The sequence below is a fragment of the Harmonia axyridis genome, chromosome 3 (assembly GCF_914767665.1).
Source record: "Harmonia axyridis chromosome 3, icHarAxyr1.1, whole genome shotgun sequence".
In the NCBI taxonomy this organism is placed as follows: domain Eukaryota; kingdom Metazoa; phylum Arthropoda; class Insecta; order Coleoptera; family Coccinellidae; genus Harmonia; species Harmonia axyridis.
The window spans coordinates 15,726,035-15,751,696 of NC_059503.1; the positions used below are offsets into that span (position 1 = coordinate 15,726,035).

General features: G+C 34.3%; 1 protein-coding gene across 10 annotated transcripts in view; it reads left to right on the forward strand.

The window, feature by feature from the left end:
• Positions 1-22,528, forward strand: part of LOC123677048 (tropomodulin) — a 70,182-nt gene extending 47,654 nt beyond the window's left edge. For 2 of the 10 annotated variants that reach the window (XR_006747039.1, XR_006747042.1), the window contains exons 2-10: positions 2,532-2,684; positions 3,348-3,515; positions 3,720-3,843; positions 3,909-4,129; positions 4,445-4,696; positions 4,876-5,023; positions 5,542-5,635; positions 10,665-10,725; positions 21,569-22,528. Coding sequence is in view for 5 of the 10 variants with exons in the window: in XM_045613470.1 (XP_045469426.1) it covers positions 2,532-2,684; positions 3,348-3,515; positions 3,720-3,843; positions 3,909-4,129; positions 4,445-4,696; positions 4,876-5,023; positions 5,542-5,621 (1,146 nt within the window). In the remaining 5 variants the exon portion in view is untranslated. Of the gene's footprint in view, positions 1-2,232; positions 2,382-2,531; positions 2,685-2,981; positions 3,136-3,347; positions 3,516-3,719; positions 3,844-3,908; positions 4,130-4,444; positions 4,697-4,875; positions 5,024-5,541; positions 5,636-6,176; positions 6,256-10,664; positions 10,726-21,568 lie in introns of those variants that run through there. The other 8 variants (XM_045613471.1, XM_045613473.1, XR_006747043.1 and 5 more) reach the window with 7 other exon arrangements.
• The last annotated feature ends 3,134 nt before the right edge of the window (positions 22,529-25,662 follow it).

Sequence of the window (25,662 nt, forward strand, 5' to 3'; positions counted from 1 at the left end):
TGATCCTGCTAGTTCTTGTTGCGTCTGACACGAGTCTTGATCAAGTAATGCCTCCAATTCTGCATCTTCGAAAACCTTCTCTCTTCCACCGCGAACGCATTAATTGCGTTCGATAACGATCGCCTGTGACTGTTTCAGTCGGTTTCAATAACTCATACTACACTACGCCGAGCTGGTCCTACCAAATACTGAGCATGTCTATTCGGTTTGACCGTTGACGTGGAAGCATGGCCACGATATACCCATGATTTTCTACTCTTGATATTATAGTAATGAACCCATTTTTCGTCTCCAGTCACAATACGATGCAGAGATCCTTTCCTTTTTTGCCTTGCAAGTAGTTGTTCAAAGTCAAAAGAACGCCGTTCAACATCTCTCGGCTTCAACTCGTATGGCACCCAATTTCCTTGTTCCTGAATCACTCCCATGCCTTTCAGGTGTTTTGAAATGGCTTGATGCGTCACTCCTAATGATCCTGCTAGTTCTTGTTGCGTCTGACACTACTCTTGATGGAGTAATGCCTCCAATTCTGCATCTTCGAAAACCTTCACTCTTCCACCGCCATGCTGGGCGGCGACCTGAAAATCACCGTTTTTGAAGCGTTGAAACCAATCTTGGCACGTTCTTTCACTGATAGCTGCCTCACCATAGGTATTTGAGAGCATTCGATAAGCCTCAGCCGCAGATTTCTTCATATTGAAGCAGAAAATTAAAACCTCCCGCAAATGACGAGAATTTGGCTAGTAAGCTGACATGTTCAATTGAGAATAACTTTATGATGCACACAAATCGACTTATATTTCGAAGGCGTTATTTTAACAAATACATAAGCTTATTGAATGACATCTACGATCTATTTATTTCGAATACCACTAACCGTTACACCCATCTATATTTCTGTGGCGAAAGAGATGAAGTTGAGATTTTGAATAACAGCCTCAAATCCATATGAAATTAAAAAAGAATAATGGCAAAGAAATACCCGCTATTTCAGTGAATAATAGATATCTGATCGGATTGAGATATTGTGTGTATATGAATGATATAAATCGAAACAAATATTGGATTTATTATAACAAAATTTGCACAAAATAACGGGTGTTTTTTTTTCGAGGTATATAACTTTAAGTTGTTCAAGATGGCGACCGATTTAACAGCTGTTAAGTGATTTATTCTCAGTTTGGTTTGGCAGTTCATCATGAATAGACTCACGCCTGAACATCGCTTGCAAATAGTGCAATTTCATTTCGAAAATAATGGTTTTGTGCGGAATACGTATCACGCACTACGTCCATTAGCGATGAAGCGCACTTCTGGTTGAATGGTTACGTCAACAAACAAAACTGCCGCATTTGGAGTGAAGATAATCCTCAAGTGTATGTCGAAACACCGTTACATCCAGAAAAACTGACTGTTTGGTGCGCTTTATGGGCTGGTACTTCTTCAAAAACGATGATGGCCAGAACGTTATAGTCAATGGTGATCAGTATAGAGCCATGATTACTAACTTTTTCATTCCTGAATTGAACAACCATGATGTCCAGGAGCTGTGGTTTCAACAAGACGGCGCAACATGTCACACAGCTCGTGCCACAATCGATTTATTGATAGACACTTTTGGTGACCGCCTAATTTCACGTTTTGGACCTGTGAATTGGCCTCCAAGATCTAATGATTTAACACCGCTAGACTACTTTCTGTGGGGCTATGTAAAGTCATTGGTCTATGCGGATAAGCCACAAACCCTTGACCATTTGGAAGACATCATTCGCCGTGTTATTGCCGATATACGGCCACAAATGTTGAAAAAAGTCATCGAAAATTGGACGTCCAGATTGGACTACATCCGAGCCAGCCGTGGCGGTCGTATGCCAGAAATCATATTTAAAATGTAATGCCACAAGATTATCTTGCGGATAAATAAAATTCGTATCAATCGAATAATCCATCGTTGTTTGATTGCAATTTAAAGTTCTATAGCTCTAAAAAAACACCCTTTAGTTGGGAAAAATATGAAGAAAATACAAACCATTGTCTAAAATTTGAAGTTCTTTGTTGATTCCCCGTGTCTCTATCATGTTAGCTAACATCCAAAGTGGATAGGCACCAAGGCCATCAAGAGAAGAAGAATTTCGTTCTTCTATTAGAAGTGGAACATTGTCTACCACACCCTAAATATTTTGAACTACAATGTCAACTTAACGTCAGACGCAGACGTCATATCGATTGTTGATAAGTGAATAGTAACTGATTTGATTGTGTGGGTGATACCTATTATTCAATTTAGTGTAATTTAATTCAAAGGAATTAGGGTCAGTGCTTGTTTATCGCATTTTGGAAGAGTGGAGGACCAAAGCTCTCTATCATACATTAATTTTGAGGTATTATTTGAACATTATTAGCAAGAAATCCTAAAAGTATTTAGAAAAATAAAATGATACGCTTTCCGGGAAAGATTTCACGATATTACATTTCTCATTCATTTTAATTAATTATTCTTATTGACTACAAGCCCTGTCTTTTCCTTTCAGACGTCTTCAACAACCAAAACAACCACTATGACAACACCTGCCAAGTTATATGGTAAGGATTTAAGTGAATATGAAGAAATTGATGTAGATGACCTTCTCAATAAGTTAACTGCAGAAGAAATAAACATTTTGGCCAAAGAAGTTGACCCTGACGTAAGTATTATGAAATGTATTATTGTAGAGGTTATGTTATAATAGTAAGACCCCTCCCGTAATCTACGAAGAGAGTCTAAATGCAATTCATATTTCCTTATGTGCAAAATTGAATATTTTATCTAGGTCATTAGAAAAAGTAACTGATAAGAGATAATGTAAAATGTACGTTAGCAAACATTTCCAATGTATATGTTTCAATTTGTTTCCTATGTGTTATATATCATATCATGTATAAAATACTTCCTGGATACCCATTTAAACAAGTCTATTCAAAAGTGAGTACATTAACCTCAGTCCAAACCACTTTTTATTTGACTCTGAAATATTGGCAATCGGCCTGATGTAAACATTGCTAAGGATAAATGTTAAATCCCTCCTCAGATATTAGTTCTATTATAGCGTGAATGATAGCAAGCAGACACTTTTAAATATAAACCTTAGAATTATGGTATGTATTCATGAGAATTGATTAGTTTGAAAATTTGAGTATTATGTTGATAGCAATGTGTAATTATATCTGATAAGACAAGAAGCGGGTTTCTGGTTTATATTAATGCATACGTTAAATTTCCCCTAGTATTTGAAATATTATATGTGAAAGTTTTGGATTGTAATTGATGAAGGGTTATGAAAATATAAAAATTTAATGATTTCTTTCAGGATTCCTTTTTGCCTCCTTCACAAAGATGTAGTTATGATTGTGAAAAAGATCCCACAGGTCCTTTGAATAGGAAACAATTGATTGAGCATATAAATAAACAGGCTATTGAAACTCCTGATAAACCTGAACTCAAACCTTATGTGCCAGGAGTTGTAAGGGGGAAGAAAGTATGTTAAGCATGTTTTATTATTATTATTTTACTATTTCCTAAACATTACTTCAATAATCTAGTTACTATCATTATTGATGCTCTTTTATTAAATTCACAAAAGAACTTGTGCAAGTTCATATAGGAACCTCTGTACATAATATGAAATTGTAAATTATTGGCTTCCTCTTCCTACTTGCTTGAAAGGCTCGTTTAATTTTAGTGGATACCACCTCCTCAACCAATGAAAGAACAAGAAGCTGATGAACAAATCGCCATTGATTTAGGAGATGAATATGAACAAGCTCTCTCAAGTGCCTCACAAGATGAAATTATTGATTTGGCCGGTAAGTCCATTTTTGACCTTATTCTCCATGTGTAAAAAATTTAATTTTTTTCTATTTCCTTGCAGCCATCCTTGGTTTCCATTCGATGATGAATCAAGATCAGTATCATGCATCTTTGTTGAACAAGGGGCAACCAGTTGGTTTGGGTTGGGATGGTATTACCAAAGCCACAAAACAAAAAATATTCCCAATGGAACCTCCAAATCCAAATGACCCTGATGAGACAATACAGAAGGTAGAAGATGATGAACCAAAATACATTGATCTCAATTGGAACAACATTAAGGTGAGTTTTCAGGATAATATTGTCTATTCAATTATCGCTGATTCTCAAAATTGAACTAAACTGTTATAAGTCGAATGGAAATGATTGATAGGTCATTTTTCAAGAAGTTCATTCTTCAAGCAATTTATGAACCAAAGTGCTACTACAAAAATATTAAAAAAATTCTATAGTTTCTTTTAATGATCAAAATCTGAATATTTTCAAAACTATTAACTAATCTTGATATTGAGCTGTTCTCCATGAAAAAGTTAATTCTCTACTCACGAACTTTATTGAATATATGGTTATTTTCACAATCACAAATTATTTTTTCAGAACATATCAAATGAGAAATTTGATAAGCTCTTTGGTGCTTTGGAAAAGAATACCCATTTGGAAACATTGTCTTTAGCTAATACTGGAATGACTGACAGGGAAGCAGAGAAGTTAGCTGAATTGTTGGAGAAAAATGACACAATTAGAGTAGTTAATGTAGAAACTAACCTCATTTCACCAAGTGGTATTGTTAGGCTCATAAAATCATTATTGAAGTTGAAAAGTGTTGAAGAATTCAGAGCCTCAAATCAGGTAAGCAGTCATTTCATAGATTGAATTTAGAGATAATGAATTGCTAGTCATTTGTATGGTAATATAAAAAAAAAATTCCTTAAAGTTACCAAAAATTCCCTAACAATTATGGAACTGAATTTATTTATATTCTTGTGAATTGTTTTAAGCAGTTGTAGATGTAATTTCTCTTTCAACAGAGGTCACAAGTTCTCGGCAACAAGATAGAAATGGAAATCACACAGCTCATTGAGAAGAACCCCACCTTACTTAGGTTGGGTTTGCATTTAGAATATAATGATGCCCGCCATCGTATCGCAACACATTTACAACGCAATATCGACACAAGTGAGTAGTTACAAATGATCATATTTCTATAGGATATTTTTCAAATAAGGTTCGACAACTGTATCAACTGGTGAAGATATAGTACAGTTCAAGAGTGCTCAAGATGATTTTTTAAACAGTTCACACCACATATTTTTTTTATCATATCATTTTTGTTTATTTTGGTTATTTTTCTTCCACCAAAACAAAGTTTTATTTTTTTGCTCTGCATTTATTTTTGCTTATTTTGCTCTTTTCAGTTCTAATTGGCCATCATTCCTTTTTTATTTTATACACAGTCTTATGAACATTGTCTAACAGTGCAGTATTTTGATGCTGTTGCTTTGAATTCTTGACAATTTCCTCTGTTTATTGAAGTTTTTGTTTTTCGTTCAGTTGAGTTCATGTATTTACATATGGGCTACTGCAGAGGTTATTGTTATGAACTTGTTTATGATTTTTGGGAAATTGCAAATGTTGAAATATGAAATTGATGGTCCAACTTCACTTTGAAATAGATTTTGATACATATTTTATAGATCGTCGAATGGTTAAAGCTAATTATCAAATAACAATTGATTCAACTGGGAAGGCAATTAAAATTGCGCAGACAGCGTAGTACGACACTATGTTGTGAGTACCTGTGACTTGTCTCTCTGTGTTTTTGCATTTCAGCTATGTTCATGTTATTATGAAGCGATTTCTTAATTCATTCATTATTCAACTATATTTTGTTTTTAATTATTATTTTCGATAATTCATTCATGTAATTTTCGTTTTACACAAGTTTCTTTGTTTTGTCAATATGTTTAGACATAACATAAGCAAAGCTGATTTGTAAGAACTTCAAAACTGTGATGTGGTGGTGATGTTGCTTTATGTTGGACAGTTTATTTTTTTCTAAGATCTGCATGTCATTTAAGTCTTCACCAACATTAAAACAATGTTGGGTACACTACTACATCAGCAAAACCTCACAACATCACATTTGCTCCAGTAAGTATAAATATCTGAAGATTTGAAAGCCAGTTCAACTAATTTTTGATGAATTAAAAGAATATGATCATTGCATATCATTCATATCTCAAGTGAAGGCAATAATCAATTTCATATTTTTTGATAGAAGAAAATTATCATTTTCTTCATATTGACTATTTTTCTATTTTATGTGTAGTCCGAAAAGACTTGACACTGCGACTGCAGTTCAGATTCTTTAAGCATCGGAAAACACCATTGATCAAATAGATTTAAAGGTACCAACTATAGTGTCTTTACACACTTATTTCTCTGACAAACTCACTTCTGTTCTAGTAAGCTTATTAACTCGAATAGTGATAAAGCATTGATTTGACTGCTATTACGTATGGCTTCTGAATGTTTTTACATTTTACTCACTAATCGGTTCATTGTCGGGCAACAAATATATATTTTACAATTTAGAATGGTTTTAGACATGCGAAAAGCTCTTAGTTTGAAGTTCACAAAAATTATGTTAAGGAAATTCAATTTATCTCCTTTCAGATTTTTTCTATAAAGAACTCACGCTAACGTTATTATCATATTATTTTTGAAGGCAATTTCTAAAATCAACTGATGCAAAATTTTTAGCGTTTCTACACACGATAGTCAATTTTCATGGTAAAATTTTAGAATCCTTTTTTTCATCCTTTGTAAGAATTGCAAAACACCCTTGAGATTTACTGTCAAAATTGATTATTGTAAACAAATGAAAAGATAGATCCAGATGAGTCTGAAGGATAGTTGTGCCAAATCTTTTCAAACTCGACTGCTTTATTTATAGTTACTGATCAGATACTGAATACTTTTCATAGAGAGCTCTGACAAAAGTTAAATGTAATAATTTTCAAGAAAAATTACGGTTTTTTCCTTAAGTTTTTATGCCAGTTACTACTAGATATAACCATAGTATAAGGATTATACTATGATATAACTAGGATGTCTAGAAGTACAAGTGTATGATATAATTTTTTAAAAATTTCAAGATCAGGATGTCGAATTTTGTAGTAACCAGCCTTCTTGGATTTGAAGGAGATTGGTGATACTTCTGTTGATCATCTAATCAGTAGATTCAGAGTATATTATTTAACATGTTATAAATAACTCAGATAAATCTCTAGACTAGATTGAGGTCATAAAGGGGAGTGTCCATACAATTTTTTTATCCGCATTCAAATAGAATAGAAACTTATCTTGAGCGTAAGATAAGAATAGATAATTTTTGGTTTCACCATAAAATTAAAACTGGGATCAACTCATAGAGTAATAAGCATAGATAGAGGAAGTATACGCAATTTTTACATGTCCCCAACATGGATATATTACCTTGTTGGATTTGTGATATTTTCAAACCCACAATTTTACTTATGAATTACATTATGAATGTATAGGTATTATATTGAATGAAATTCAATGTGATTCCCGATGAAATATGCAAATTTGAATATTTGGAATCCGATATTTTTCCCAATTGTCGAATTTATAATGAACAGAATATTTATTATTTTCTGTATGTGCCTGTTGAAATCCAAGGTTTGGCAACTTTTGCTCTCCTAGTGTCAACGGTTGTTTCACGTCGATTGGCGCGCTTGAAGTTTTTTTTCTGAATTTTAGATATATTTAGGTACCTACTTGTTTCAATATATTTTGGGTTAATATGAAACGTTGATTCACTATGGGACATAAGAAGTCCGTTCTTTGTGGAAAAATTCGCGAATTGAGTGAAATATCGTATCACTGATATGTTTTGATTTCCGCGCGCTTCTTGTCAAATTTGATAGTTCATGCTGGGGACAAAATTTGCTTACTGAAAATGACATATGCTCCCTCTAACTATGTTAATTACTCTTGGGGCCAGTTGTACATTTAAAGTTCACCAACAGTTCAATGTTGACTGTAGTTAAATGACAAAATTCAATTGTACCAACCTCGTTCACTATTGATCGACAGTTCATAACCAAGATCATTTGAACGCTGATACCTTGTCGGTTCAAAGCTTGATCCACAGATTACGGATAATATTTTATCCGTAATATGTGGCTTGATCTTTCATTTTATTGACATTTATATATTCTTTGACATTATTGGTATTTTACTCATAAGTTATTCATATTTATATATTATATAGAATGGATTTTTTGGGAGAATTAACTGAAGATGAAGATTTTTTGGAGCTAATTGATAACATACAAAATCCGAGATTGATACTGACGTATAGAGAACGCTCAAAACATTTTACAAAGTGGAATCAACTTTTATTTGTTACTGTTTTTATCTGTTTTCTTAGTTTCGATTAATTCCTTATATTTCTTCACCAAACTCAACAACACATTTTCTTCTCTTGCAGTGAAATTTGTGGTTCTTGCAAATTTTTCAGAATCCTCCATATGTTCATGACAACGTTTATATTATCCTAACCTAACCAAGTTTTATATGACAAGCAAAGAAGTTATTTTTTCTATTTCAGTATCGTAATGAGTTAAATACAGTTCTAAAAATAGTGCTGTAATGAACTCATTACAACATTGTTTTCAGTAATTTTTTTCGTTTTGTGGTTATCACAGACTTACAATCCTATCAAAATTCAACACATCAATTATCAATATAGGTAATATTAAGTTTGGATCAAGTGAAATGTTTTGCGGCATTATTCGCAATTTCTCTCAATTCTGATGTTAAATCAATTTCGGCAGACATAATTCACGAATTGAATGCGTAATTATAAATTATTTCAAAATTCGAAACGTATTATTCAAATTCATATTTCGTAATCTGTCAATTTTCGTAACAGTCACACCAACTGCCAAGATACAAAAGAAATCTCACTAGAAATCGCCGATCAGTTGAACTAAAGTCAATATGAGTTGGAACAACGCCCGTTCTTTTGAACTGAGATCACCAATAACTAACAGTTCCGTTGATCTACTGATGAACGTTGTTTCGTACAACTCGACCTTAGGATCAACTCAACAAGTTGATCAGCAGATCAAAGTAGTGTAAACCTCCCTTTCGGCATTTTTCTATGGATTATTGTTGACAGATACGACACCTACCGAAATGCAGTCACAGAAGATATTCTATTCTATGCGGTCGTTTTCGCAATGCCTCCACTGGCGAAATGAACCGATCCTGTCCAAATCCGGGCGGGCGAGATAACTCGTAAAAACTAAATTTGCACAAAGGACGGATTGGCCGCCCAGAAAGCGGCAAATTCTATCCGAACCGTTTGATTATTCACGCGAACTGGAAGGACATGAAAATTCGTCTCTTTGAGTTATTACAGCTCTCGGAAATAGCGACGAACTGCATTTTATCACAGGTTCCTAGATGTGGGGGATTCGTCCTTTATTTTTTGTTTACAGCGGTTGGAGACACTTTTGTGTTTGAGTTTTTTTTTAGCGAAAAGGTGTTCAGTAGTAATCTCAGAGTAATAAACAAGGATAGAGGGTGCATTTGTCATTTTTAGTGAGCAAATTTTGTCTTCAAAATGAACTATCAAATTTGACACGAAGCGCGCGGAAATGAAAACATATCAGTGATACGATATTTCACTCAATTTGCTAATTTGTCCACATAGTGAGTTAACGTTTAATATTAACTCAAAATATATTCAAATAAATAACTAAATATATCAGAAATTCAGAAAACAAACTTTAAGCGCGCTAACCGATGATACTAGGAGAGCAAAAGTTGCCAAACCTTGGATTTCAGCAGGTAGATACAGAAAATAATAAATATTTTCTTGATATTATAAATTCGAAAATTAGAAAAAATATCGGATTCCAAATATTCAAATTTGCATATTTAATCGGGAATCACTAAATTAAATATATTTCATTCAATATAATATACATTCATAACGATATAGTAAAATTGTTGATTTGAAAATAATTCACAATCTGACAACGTAATCTAACCATGTTGGGCACATGGAAAAATTACGTATACTCCCTCTATCTATGTTTATTACTCTTGAGACACCTGTTACATACTTATAATATCTTGAATTTTGTTTATGTCCTGAAATAGTTGCCTCAATAATTGATCTCTAGATTAAAGACAACCCATTTCTATACAGATAATGCGAAGAAGGTAATACATCAGCGAAAGCTGAATTAAACATTATATGTTTATCAGCGTGGCATGTGAACAATCTATGATATAACATATTTTATAACATTCTTACATGAAATATTAGATTGGAAAGCATGGTGTGTGAAGTCTTCTAATACGATAAATTTTAATGTTTCGTTTTGGAAATAATATGGTTAGTTGAGTTTTGATCTATATCCGCATATCCTCGCGAATGAATTTGTATTTTGCGTGTAGGAAATTGGAGATAGATCAATATCATAGAGATTGTGTAATGAGGATAATTATAAGCACTATACTTCAAGTGTAGTATTGTAGTTATCTAATTCGAAAATTTGTTATTATTGTATTCAATATTTTTTTATTTGCATACATTTCTTTTTTTTTCTTTCATTGAAATGTTCACATTCTCTGTGGTGAAACCACATTTGTTCCATGTTTGCAATTTATTAACATTTTTGTCGTTTGCGCAATTTTTTCAATTCAAACCGAATTGAGTGAATTAAATGTACTGTGAACGTTTATTGAATGTGTTTGTGCTTTTTGTTCACAGAAAGGCGACTTGCTCGGCTGGGGGCAACCAGCTCTTAATGCGCGCTCTACAGGCGCCTTACGTATGTATTCTTTTGAAGGTATTCTCTATTGGGCTTCTTTTAGTTGCAAGGCAGAGGTTTTTTAACTTTTTTTTTTGGTGGAGGTACTGCTATGGGCTGTTTAGTTGCTGTGGTTTATTTAGAATATTGGGTAGCATTGTTATATTATTTTACTTTCTTTGTAATAGCATTTTATATTAATCTGGGTTTTAATTTTTTTTAAATTATAATTTACTTTTTGAGTTCGTTGATTTACAACAAGTAAACTGAACAGAAATGTACAGGGTCCTTCACGAAAGGTTGTCGTAAGGCGTTTATAAATAACTCAATAGAATTCAGTTCAAAAAATTGGCACGTGAACTGTTCGGCTCAAATATTTTCATTGTTATGTAACTTCCTGTTATGCCGGAAATTGGATATTACTTTCTCATTTCGAATGGAACACCTATATATTTTCTATTATTCGGATTGCCTGATGAATTCGAGGACTACTTAGGTTCAAAAAACATTAATGAAAAGAAATAATATCGTCTATTATTTATTTATTTATTTATTCAGTTTCGGGATACAAACAGGAATACTCCCAGAAAAGTATCCTCTAATACATAATACACAAAAATTATTTTAACAACATCCTATGGTGTACATATGTGGCAACATAACATAAAATAATAAAATAATCACTGAAAGAAAATTTCTCTGATACTCCGCTTAAATGATTTCAAATTTACATTAAATGGGTCTAATTCATTACAATATTGATTAAATAAACTACACATTCTCACGATCTACTGTGAACAAGTAATTTTTTATTCCTAAATGTTCTCGTAGGAACGTGATAAAGTATCATGGAAATCGATTGTTCACATAATAGTGCAGATGAGTAGCCATATTAATAGGGGCGCCGCTATAATTTTCAATCGGATAGGCAGAAATATGTTGGCGAGTACCTGAAAGATATCGACGTCGCTTCTGCATTGCTCATTCTAATCTATTGTTTGAATGTATAAGGTTTTTAAATAGGAATTGAACAATATAAAATGGTTATAATTGACAACACTGTCTGTTATTTTTTGACATTTCTTATGTCATTTGTGTTCGTTAGGTTAGGTTATGTCAATGATCTAATAATCACTAGATAGCGAATAACAAGAAAGATCTTAGAATATAGATAGAAGGAACGGAAAGTAAATATCTGTGCTCGATCCCGAATACAAGAGAGATGGAAGTGTAGTGTCACCAATCACAATCGATCTAGCCGATTGTGTGTGCGAGCCATAGGCGTAGAGAATCCTGATTTTATTGTTGAATGCTTTATCAGGATTCATTTTTTCATAACTTCATAATAGCTAAATCATTAAACTGAGAAAAACATTGACGCTTTTGAAACACGAAGGAATTTTTATGAATAAATCACATTGTAAACTATTTTTGAGCATGAACTGATAATTTCGAGATTAATAAAATTATATTACGCTACTGCTATAGTGTTCCGTCAGACAAGGAGTGACGAATGTGAGCATCAAAACGAATGCATCAGTTACAAGGCGATTTACATTCCTCTTATTAATGTTCTAAGAGATGAATTGAAAGAAAGGTGAGGCGAACGACATTTACACCTCGTGAGCAGAGGCCTAACCAACAGATGTTTTGATTGATTGACCATATTTCGACGTATATACGAGACATACAGTATTGTTTTCATACACGACCATGTCAGATCACGTGATTTGGTTTCCCTCATCATTGGCTGAAGTTCAAACATCTTTATCCTCTCCCTAGAGGTCACGTGACCTAGTGCTTAATCTTTTTGTCTCTAACGTTGGAGTCGATGCTTTGCACTGCACGACTGTTTAAGGGCGCTTCTATGTATAATCAGATCATTGGGTTATGTCATTTAAGCATGGAAAAATATAAGCTTCAACAATTTGTTAATTTGTTTCTTCGAGATCAGTGGTCATTTGTGAATACTGAGAATTTTTAGAACAATTCATAGACGATATTAGTCAGTTAATCTACTTCCTATTTGTTGTATGGCAGACAAATTTGAAAATGAATTTTCTGAATTCTGAATAATGTTGTCCATAAATTTCTCTCAAAATTCACAAAATGATCACTGATATTGTTAAAACTAATTGACAATTTTTAACGCTGTTGAAGTGTGTGAACCTTTCCATAATAAAATGACATAATCTACTGAACACAAATTATATAAGAAATTACAAAAAATAATACCTACACAAGTGGTACTATTGTCAAGTTCCAAAAAGTTTCATTCCCATTAAAAATTTTTTTATAATTATAATAATTGTCAATGTTTGGAAGTGTGATTGGTTAACTTGCATATATTCTAGTTATGAAGAAATAAATATCAGTTGGATCTTTAATGTGTTTTTGACGACACATTTCAGTTTTTGAACGTAATGTGATATCATTAGAACGCCAAATTCCAAACGATCTCAAAACATCTTCCTCTTATCTTTCTTCCCGATAAATCCATCTCGTCACGTTGCTCTTTCATCCGCTTCATCAATCATGCGAAGGCGGACCGTATTGCAAGGAAGAAGAAGCGGATGTGTGTGTGTATAGGGAAAAATGAAAACATCAAGACTGTCGCCAAAAAGTCAGAATCATAAATCATTCATTCGGGAAGTTGGCTGTGCGCGTAGTCTTTGTCACGAAATTACGTTTATTGCGCGTCGAAACACGCCAGTCTTATAAAGTCCTAATGATGCCTTCAAGAGGGGTACATCCTGAAGGGTTTCGCACAAGGTCCCCTTGTCTATGCTACAAACTGCATCCGTAACAGGGGCTGTATCTCAGTAGCGAAGATGAATTATATATGCGGGTAGAGTGCCAAGAAATGTTTTTTCGCGTGCTAATTATAAATATACTAACTAACAAAGAAACTGCAACACCCAGAAGGAGCTGTTTAAATTTTAAATTTTTTTGGTAAAACATAGATAGTATAGCAAGGAGTAAATTATTGAATTTGGAGAAAACAATGAAGGGTTTACAATTTTTTTTAATAAATTTGTTAATAATGTGTTTGTCCACCGCGATTATCTATACACTCCCCAACACGTTTCGGCATTGATGAAATTAGATGGTCTATTTCTTCTTAAGGGATACTATCCCAAGCTACCTGTACTTCATGTCTCAGAGCCGCCAAAGTCCGTGGGGGATGGGGTAAATTTCAAAGCCTTCTACCCATGATGTCCCAAATATGCTCTATGGGCGAAAGATAGGGAGATCTGGGCGGCTATGGCAAAAGATTCACAAGGGTCGCTTCGGAAAAGTTTAAACTAACTCTGGCAACATGAGGTCGGGCATTATCTTGCTGGAATATTGGATTCTCGAGCAGGTTGAGGTAAGGGAGAACATATGGCTCCACTATTTCTTGAAGGTAACGCAGCGCTGTCATGTTACCTGGAATAAAGACTAAAGCTGAGCTACTTGCATGTGCAATAGCACCCCATACCATAACGCCTACTGTCCGGTGTATATGACGCTTAACCCGACGTCGTCTAATCCTTCTTCGGCCATCATGTGCACCCAAAAAGAATCGAGATTCATCAGAAAAGACACATTTTAATGTTGACTTTCTCTGCACCACTGTAATAGTTGCCGGCGATGCTCAACCGTCAGAGGTAACACAAGATGGGGGTCGATAATGCTGCAGTCCAAAAGACCTTATCCAGCTGTAAACCGTTCGGACAGTTACTGGATGGCCTTGTTCTCCTAACCACTCATCAGCCAAAGATCAAGTCATCGCAAATCGGTCTCTAATGGTCATAAGTCTTAGACGTCGATTTTAAACTTCATTTGGTGTCTATTCTTCTTCGATTTTGGGCATTATCGAACCATGCTTGACATCTCATAACAGTAGTTGGATTTCTGTTCGTACGGTTAGCGATTTCTCGAAATGACAACCGCGCCTCCCGTAGACCAATAATTCGACCTCTTTCAAATTCACTTAGCTAGCGATGAATTCCGCATACACATGCTCTAGGCATTTTAACAACAACTAAACATCGACTTTGGATCTCCTCGAACAGCTGGTTTGTTGTAAAATCTAAAAAACTTGCAAAAACGACTACAATATTTAAGTAACAAAAATTGTTTACATGAAAAAAACCTTCACGATATTTTTCTCCATATTCAATAATTTACTCATTGCTATACTATATATGTTTTATATAAAGTTAGTATATAAAGGGCAATTTGTGCATCATTCGAGTCAAAATTGTTCTGTATAGCTGGGAAGATATATCATCTCCGTACGAAATTGGAAAGTTCAAAAACCTTTTTATTCAAGGGTACGGCAATTAATTAATTAGTGACTTAAGGGATTTCTCGTTGTGATGTGAATTCCCCTTGCAATATATCCTATTGTGATTCATGTGCGCGCAGCCAATCGACCGGAAGGGAAATTTATTGAGTGTTCGCAAAATATGACACAGGTGTCCGGTTTTGTCTGGAATTCGTAGGGTAATTAGGAGAATGCGTCGGACGTTAACTGTTGGGAAATTCACTCCCTGTTTTGAATTTTTTCTTCGGCGTCCCATGTTTCAGCTCTTCCATAACTTTCAGAATACAAGTTTGCATTGGATCGTTTATGCGATTATTATAAAAAAAGTGACATCCTATTTCGAATTTCGTGTCCTAACAGAGACAAGAAATATTTACAACAGCCATGAACAACTTTTTTCCATCGCTGGCCATTCATTTTTTTAATCTTTCGGGCAGCTTACGAATCCCGCGTTGAAAAAACTAGTCATCTTTTGAAGCGATCCACGAATCGATCTAATTTTACTTCTTCATGAGACCGGAAGTGCTGCTCAGTCTGGCCGTGTGCCATTGATCGAACCAAGTGATAGTCCGAGGGAGCAACTTTTCAACTTTTCCTCTTGATCACTTTCGCAAAATGGGGTCGAGCATTATCATGCTGTCAAATCACTCTCTCGTTGTATTGCGGCTGTTTGTCTTTCAATGCTCGGCTCATACGCATTAATTGCGTTCGATAAAGATCGCCTGCGATTGTTTCAGTCGGTTTTAATAACCCATAATACACTACGCCGAGCTGGTCCAACCAAATACTGAGCATGACCTTGGAACCGTGTAAATTCGGTTTGTCCCTCGACGTGGAAGCATGGCCGGGATATCCCCATGATTTTCTGCGCTTAGGATTATAGTGATGAACCCATTTTTCGTCTCCTGCCACAATGCGATGCAGAAATCCTTCTCATCTTTGCCTTGCAAGCAGCTGTTCACAAGCAAACAAACGCCGTTCAACATCTCTCGACTTGTACGGCACCCAATTTTCTTGTTTTTGAATCATTCCCATGACTTTCAGGCGTTTTGAAATGATTTGTTGCTTAACTCACAACGATTATACCAATTCTTGTTGCCTTTGATACGAGTCTTAATCAAATAATGCCTCCAATTTTGCATTTTCGAAAACCTTCTTTCTTCCACCGCCAAAATCACCGTTCTTGAAGCGTTGAAACCACACATGGCACGTTCTTTCACTAATAGCGGCCTTACCATTGGTATTTGAGAGCATTCGTTGAGCCTCAGCCGCAGATTTTTTCATATTAAAGCAGAAAATTAAAACAATCCACAAAGGACAAGAATTTAGCTCGTAGCTAATATGTTTAATCGAGAATAACTTTCATGATGCAGACACAAATCGACTAATATTTCGATGGCGTTATGTTTACAAATACCTAAGCTTATTGTATGACATATAAGATCTTTTTATTTAGATACAGCCATATATTGCAAAACGACGGAAGCAAAGTTGTTCACCTTATATAATCGGTAGATCTATATAGTTGGTAGATGTAATTAGATAGTAGGTTAGTAGAAGTACAAAATCAATGAGGCTAGTGGATCTAGCTGTAAGCTGATTATCTTGCCGGCGGATCTACTTAGCCTAGAGATCTACCTACTCCACACTTCCTATCCAGATAGGACCTTCTTGAATATCTCTATAATTTCTTGGAATATTTCGATCATACCTATAGTTTCTACATGAAGTTAATATTATCTAGTTAATATTTCATGTAAAAATTGTAGGTAAGATTGGAACATTTTAATATTTAATGTGAATACTATTGTTATGAAATAAACTCATATCAAGGAAAACAAAAGAGTTGGATAAATTATCCTCATTAATCTAATGTTTCTGATGTTAATGGTGGTTGTGTGTTGACTGAAAGTTTATTTCAGTTGAATCTATCGTCTGTGCCAACAGTGTTCCATATTTGGTGGATTTAAATTCGGTCGATTATCATTATTCTCACTGAACTGCAGAGTAGGAATTTTTGTCCACCGCTGAAAAGGATAATTTTTCTCTCTTTCCGAGTAATGTTTGAGTTTTAACGAATTAAATGGAATTTATTTCAGGTTATTATTTTTCTACGCGGACTGTGAGAGGTTCTCTTGGTCACGTCATATCGATTTTTTTTTCAGCTCGTTTACGGAACGGCTAATGGTTATGTCCACCAATTTGTGGAATAACGTCAGTTTGATTATTATTGGAGCACTCGACCTTATTGGGTCGGAGTGAATGAACTGAAATCGCTCCAGATATGAGCTTTGCGAAAATTCAGTTCTTGACTTTTCACAATTATTTTCTCATTTACTCTTTGAACATGGAAGTTTGGAGTTCATTCATCCTTGAAGTATTCGAAACTCACAAACTCGAGGAGAACTCATTACTGATATCGTGGATGAAGTGGAAATGCGGTAGTTAGCATAATAAATAAAGTCGAAATCATAATAGCTTGCATATTAATTTAATTAATTCTCATTATTTCGTTGAAAATGTTAATGATTCAATGATATAACAGAAGGAATAAGCTTTAATGAAGGCTTAGAAAACGCTATTGTTTTGGAAATTATGTCGGCAATTATAATAAAAATCACAGGGGGTCTAATTTTTTTTCTTGAAAATAATCAATCAAAATTCCTTTCGTGGTCCAAAACTTTTCGGTTACCGAAGGGTTTTCCAATAGGGTGTTTCATTTTGAGTAGCCCTTTTTCTGGGCGGCTGTCACTGTAAAAACTACGGCATTACTAATAATGGAACGATACATTCTTCAATATCGCATTGAAATTGTTAAAATTCACTACTTACATAAATAGAACAGCCTTACATCGTAAAGCACCCTCTCGTCCGGCAATAGTGGGACTGCTGGAAAAATTTGAGCTGTTGGAACAAATTAATGTTTCAACATTAATGGAATTCATGGAATTGAATATGATCTCAGAGTAATAAACATAGATAGAGGGAGGATATGTCATTTTCAGTAAGCAAATTTAGTCCCCAACATGACCTATCAAATTTGACATGAAGCGCGTGGAAATAAAAAGAAGAACGGACTTCTTATGTCCTATCGTGAATCAACGTTTCATATTAACTCAAAATATATTGAAATAAATAACTGAATATATCAAAAAATTAGAAAACAAACTTCAAGCGCGCCAAACGACGTGAAACAACCGATGACACTAGGAGAGCAAAATTTGCCAAACCTTGGATATCAGCAGGTAGATACAGAAAATAATGAATATTCTGCTTATTTTAAATTAGACAATTAGGAAAAATATCGGATTCCAAATATTCAAATTTGCATATTTAATCGGGAATAACTCAAATAAATATTATTTTATTCAATATAATATACATTCATTACGATACAGTAAAATTGTGGATTCAAAAATATATCACAATCCGACAACGTAATCTAACCATATTGGAGACATGTAAGAATTGCGTATACTTCCTCTATCTATGTTTATTACTCTATGAATATCATCTACATCTAGTTCATACCGAGATGAATTGAATGAATGATTGAAATTTTGATAATCAGTCAGTGTATCCGTACTGAATAACAATTTATCTAGATGCGACTGTGCCTTGCAAGTTCTATTTTACCTGAAAAAAATCTGCCATGGAACACACGCGTTGAAGATGACATAAATCAAGAAATGTCGCTGCGTTCAAGGCACTCTACCTCTCGGAAAAAAAATCTATTATTCAGGCCTGACTCGGCCAGGTGTAAAATGGAGAGTGAAACATACGCGATATTTAGGGCCCTTGCGATGGAAAACATCGCATATGGTTCTGCTTTCCACGTGACACATGTCTTGTTGGTATAATATTATCGTTATTAACTCACTGCGCGACAAACGTGACAGGTCAATTGGTTGAGATGTGAAATTTGGGCTTGGGACGTTAACTTTGTAAAATGGAAAACCTATAATGACAGATGAATACAAGACACTGACAATGGAATTTTGATTTTACGTGATAATGGGTATTCCTATAGGGGGTGATTATTTGGATAATATCAAGAAAAATATTTCTTTTCACCATTCGTTTGCGAGATACACGGTGTTGTAGTTTTTTTTAAACATAGCATCTGCATTTCTCAAGATTATGGAATCCAATCCCGCACCAAAATATCAATCCTGCAAATCTTTTGATTCTGGTACCCACCTAGTACGAAGATTATGATTCGATTGCTCTTCTAAATTCAAAGGTGATAGTTCACGTCTCGTTGCTAGATTAGATAGATAATTAATTAATTAGATAGATAATTCATCCTCATGAGCATAAGTTAAATGGTCTTCGGTTTGGGGTTGTGTTTTGTTTTTAAAGACGTCTCTATTTGCAACCTTTCAGTCAAACCCTCAATTTCATTTCGTAATGTTGATTTGCTATAAAGTACAAATGTATCTTCTTGGCCATTTGAAGACATTTACTGTTATCCCAGAAATTCCAGATATTTGCCTGGGCTTTCTGAATACGATACCATACTTGTCGAGTTATAATGACTTTCCAATTTGCTGATCATGAATCGTAGTGTAGTTTCAGCAGTAACTAGGGTTGCATCTTCGTCTGTAACTTATGAGTGGTTTATTACTTTCTGGGACGTTTCAAAAGACGATGCGCTTTTATTGTCTAATATGCAATTTTATTATTGAATTCTGCATGGAAAATCCCGCAGAATTTCAGAGGGATCCAGCATTTGCTTGATTGTATACCCTACTCAAGATATTTAGTTGATGTATACCGCACACTGCATTAAGGAATTGGCTGAATTTTTGTTATGTTATAGTCCAAGTCATTCATTTCAATAGGAAAAAGTTTCTATAGGCTAGATTTGGCGTTAGAGGCTGCAAACTGTAATTTATTCTCTATTGTTAAATAATACAGAACGTTATCCTGGAGTTATCCAGATGTGAACAGTCATTAATATGATAATATGAGATACTATTAAAAGCATTGCTCTTTGGAGTTGTTACATTTGATCTATTAAACAGTGTGTTCCTACTTACAATAATTTTTTAAGTACAAATATTCGGAAATGGTTACAAATCGTCTAAGAGATATACAATCAAAAAATAAAAAAGGTGAGATCTGAAAACAATGTAATATCGGCTATATCAGAAGATCCTGGCACACCAATATCTATAAAAATCGTTCGATTCGTTTCCGAGATAAATGAAGAGTTATATACTTCAAACGCACTCTATATTGGCCAATTTGATGTGAATTACTTTCTTGAACGTTCGCAACAGGTTCTCTCATTCCACCCCTTTTTTATATTCGTTTCCTCGGCATTACAATTTACATCTAATTATTCTTTTATAACCTAACCAACAAACCTGCTTCATAACTCATATAGGTATATTACTCTCGCCTGCAGTCAAGTTCCTCTTGACTTCAAGGGTTATACAGAAGGGTCTTCGTTTCCGAATTGAAATTGTAACTTTGATGGAGAAGGCCAACTTGCATTCATGTTAAGTACTCGGTAAAGCGGGTTCGTTCCTCAAGTAGTTTCAGGTGTATGAAGCGTTTGTAATAATTGTTTTAATGAAGACTGAGACTTCAATTATCCATGTTCCATTCTGTGTAATTCGGAGTGTAAGACATTCCAAGTGATATTGGAATAAGAGTTACAGTTTTTTTTTCAGACTTTCATTAGAGTTAAATATGCACATTGTACGAACGGTCGAAGCGCTATAACACTTCACTCAATAAGTACCAGGCCTAACCTTTAAAAACATATCTTGTCTTTAAAAGTCGACTTTATTCGACAACATAGTGATCTTCAAGAGTGATAAATGTACTCCATCGTCTTGTAACTTTTCAATACCTTTTTTTGTAGAAAGATTTGACTTTTTTCGAAAGGCTACAACCTCAGATTTCTTTTCCTGGGCTTTTTAGCTGTTGTTGTCGATGGAGCTCACTCTGAATTATCGATTTAAGTATTACTAATTCGTTACTATATTTTTTTTCCTCTAATTTTGAACCGGAGATAGTCTCAAACCATGAGGTATGACTCAATGATGATTTTTGTGATTCTACATCCAAAGGAAAAATTTTCATCTCTATCGAACCTGCAGTTTCGAAAATAATAGAACACAAAATTTCGACAGCTGACGTTCGAACCTATTTTGAAAATTTGAATTTTCTAGATCCATTCGGTAGTTATAGTGATTATGGTCGGTCGTACGGACAGATTTGATTTTGACCAGAATTTATATAATGAATTTAAAAAGTTCATCTTGAAGCATTATGGAATAATTGGGTGTGCGCACAGCTTTACATCCGAATTTGAAATGTCTTGAAACTCTCAACTGATAATATAATACATTTATATTTTCGACTTTACTGGGAGATATTTCTATTTTTTTTTTCAGTAGTGGTTTAATTATTTTGTAGTTTTCTAATCTTCTCTTATTTTATATAATTATTTTTTGCAGCTTTTTATTATTTATTAGCTTTCAGCCTTTTACCAATATGTGATTACGCAATTCATTTATGTATAATTGTTTTTTTTAGCTCGTAGACGTCGCATGGGTCTACTACCTCGTAACTACCTGGTGGGCTACTTGAAGTAAATCCCCCCTGTATCCGCTTTTTTGGAATAGTAGCCTTTGTGGAAGACACATCGCCTTGTTGCTTATCAGCCGAGTTGACATTTAGCATATAAATTAAATATATACTAATCATAAACATAAGCATCGATTTTATCAGACACTATTTTTGTTTATTACAATGTGTAAATGGTAGGGTCCCCTCTTGATTATTTTATTGTCATTGTGCAATAGGCAGATATTTTGTAAATCTACTAATATCTCAACTGTGACGTCTCGATGTTTTCTTAGAATGTTTTCACACCAAAGTGTAGTATTGTTATGAATGTAAATTTTATAAATTATAAAAGTATTTGAGAGAAAGTTTATCACTGCCCAAATGATATATAAATATAATAAAATAATGTATATTTTCATATTAGGTCCAGAGCCATTTAAAACATGCATTGTATTTTTGTGATAAACTAAAATTTGTTCATCAGAGGTGGACTCTGATTTGTGCCTGATTGAATTAATATATTTTTGCCTGTATATATTATTTCAGACAAGTTATCGTAAGGTATATTTATTTGCTTGAACACACTCAAGTCAGTGGTATTGACAGATATTTTATTCTAATTTAAAAATTTTTAGGGTTAAGATTTTAACATAGATAATGTAATATTGGTAGTCCAAAAATTATTTCAGTATATAAAAAAATTCATCAATTTCCTGGTTCTAATTAAGACAGGTTAGGTGTACCAATAATGGAATGTCCAATATTTGATGCTGTTCAAAAATTATTTAATTTAAAATTGCCGTCAAACTTCCAGATCAAATAGATGAATATAATTTTTCACATTCGAACAGCTGCTACTACGCATGTTTGTCGTCAATGTTGCATTGAGTAAATGTGAAATTTTCACCAAATATATCATTCACAATATTGAATGTCTTTCATTTTCACTTTTTCCTGCTTCTCTCAGTTCTTCATCAGAACTCATTAGTGGTTGGGTTGAAATCATTAAATTAATTTAATTGAGTTCCTTTGAAGCCTATCTTAGACTGTATGAGACGGACTCTTGAACTACTCTATTAGAGAAGAGTAATTATTGGTTTAAAACACGAGATACGTATATGGCAGGGTCGCAAAAGCTCTTGAATGAGCTTCTGTGAGGTGAGTAATCATATTAATTCTGTAAGTTTCTGAAAATAAATAGAGGTCCAAGGAAAAATATTCGAGATTTAAGAAAGAGAAAATGTTTTTGATGTTATAGAGGTTTTGAATTGCCTACTTGTGTAATTAATTTTTTGTTCATATTTGATCTTGCTTCTGAGTTCTGAAGGCAGAGGAAGCTTCAAGATAAGTTTCAGACTGAAAAAAAAACGTGACTTTTTAAAAGTGAAGCTTGAGAAAGCTAAGTGCCACCTCCATTGACACAATATTTTACTTTTTGCTCACTTCTTGTGAATGAATTATTGTGATTACAAGAATAATTTCAAAGAAAATTTTTTTCTTAGAATATTCGCTATTTTTTTAAAACTAATCATTACTAAAATAAGTTATAAGGTTCTTGGTTAAATAGTTCATCTATAAATTTATTTTACTACTGCATACATAAACCTTATAATTTCAATACGTCTTCATATCAGCATTGCCAACACCTGTTTACATAATGTACAGATATTTCACCTCAATTGCATGTACCCTTGGCCCTTGTACACATAGGGAGTGTTGAAACCTGGGTTTACTTGTCATCATTTGGTACCTAATTGATTAGTTTGCACAGCTCTTCGCTTTGCTACCTAAATGATCTAATTTATATACAGCGACAACGTTGCGTAGGAGGTTTCGCTGAAGAAATTAGGCGAAATTGGGTGAAGATTGAAGTAATGGCTTCCTAATGGAATAAAAACAAATTGATTAGATAAACTTAATCTCGTGATTAAGATTCTGATAGTTCATTCACAGTTTGTTTAGAAGTTTGTATACTTACATCTTCGTCAGGTAAGTTTTAGGAAGCATCTAGTGGAGATAAGAGATAAAGGTGAGAAATTTGTAATTTAGATTTGATGCGAAAAACTTTATAATACCTAGAAGCTTCGAGAAGAATATCTTTATAGTGTTTGTGTTGACGTTCAATGCTGCGGCACTTCGTAGTAGGCAGGAAATTTTTGGTATTTTTCACGTAATCAATATTCCGTGATAATATGAAATATTTCCAGTTCTCTATACCTACCTACTTTGCGCTATAATTATAAAAGCTGAAGTTTAGCCACACTTTTGTCCTTGGAATTTCTATTCATGCTAACACCCTTCTGACTATGTTGTTATTATATTCAGAAACACTGTGGATTATATCGCGGTGGAAATTCTTTTATAATAACTTTCTTTTGAAATAGGGGAAATAAATATCAAGGTCGATTGCTTCGTGAGTGGGTGGTAAGTTTTGATGAAGAATGAACTTATTTGCGAGATTTGAGCAGGGAATGGTCCCAAAAGATGAGGTTCGACTGATGATGAATCCATCCTCAAATTCGATTCTGTACGTCCGTATACCTACACAATATCTTTCGAACAGAAGGACCTAGAAACTTGTAATTTTTGGGGTAGGTTGAGTAGGTACGTTAATTATGGTTATTCACTCCATAATATTTTGTGAATGAATTTTACTGTTTCTTTGCTGGATGAAAATTATTCTTAAAAAAAGTATTGTATGTATACATTGTATACAACTTTTTGAAAACTTTGGTAATGACGGTCGCCCCTCTTAATATATTACCCTGTGCCAACTAAAAAACTGGTCATAGCGAAGCCAATACTGTTTGACATTAAAACAGCGTATTCGAACTTATCCCCCTTTGAAAACACCACTGTTTTAACCAACTACTTGACTTGAAAATTAAGCTCGTGAAAAATTACATACTTGAGCTGCTTCACTTGAATTGATTTCAGAAATTAATTGCTTAACTTGATATCAAGCTACTTGATATTACTTGAGCTTGATATGCACGCGTCGCACGGTATATATTTCTGCAATCTCGTGCGCGCTTAGATTAAATAACGGGATTCCTAGAGCGCCGAGAGACTGAAGGATTCGACAGTGTGACTGTATTAGAAGTTTCCTCACATTTCTATAAAATCTTTTGGTAGATTTCGGTAGTTACAGAAATATCTTTCCAAACTTGGCCAAAATGGCCAGGACTTATTTATCAACGCCAGCATCTTCAGCTCCTGTTGAAAGACAATTTTCCAGAGCTGCTCTTACAGTTACAAAAATCCGCAATAGGTTAGGCGACAAATCTATAATATACCTCATGTGTTTTAGATCCTGGATAGAAAATTATGAAAGGGGGGGGGGGCAGGGGGGGCCATGCCCCCCCCTGAGATTTTGATTGTCTCTTTTTTCAGCACAACACCCTCAATATAACTTTCTCAATCCAAAGGGCAAGGAAAAAAAGAAAGTAATGGATTCACAACAATTTTCCGGTTTTCAATTACAATCATGGACGCCTTATCGTTTTTCAATAATTTTCATTTTGCCCCCCCCTGAGAAAAATTTCTGCGGGCGCCTATGGCTGGACTTAAAATCAAGTCAAGCTTAAGCCAAGTAGGTAGCTTGAAAATCAAGCCAAGCCGTGAATACCTATTATCTCTCGGAAGTAACTTCAAGTAATGCACTTTTCTGTGCAAAATAAAAAAAAAATACGAAATAAAACCCTGATCCATTTCTGTGAAAGTGCAGTAGAAGATCGAAGTTGCTAGTTAGCACTCCTACGTGCATGTCCCATGCAATTCTTCAGAGTGCCGTGAAAACCTGCATAAACTATATCGGCTGACTCATGATGAATATTTATGAGTTACCGCGTTGGAGATTTTAAAGGAGCATTCAGGCAAGAAAAATTCGAAATGTAGAAGGGCAAAGTGGAAATATTTCATGTATATTTTTCCGATTTTCTTGCGATTGTCTGGTGTTACCGTAATGGAAATACTTATGATAGTATAATATTTCGATGGCTTAACAGACAATTGTTTAATTCCGGAAAAAGTACCTCCCCGAGCGGGACTTGAACCTGCAA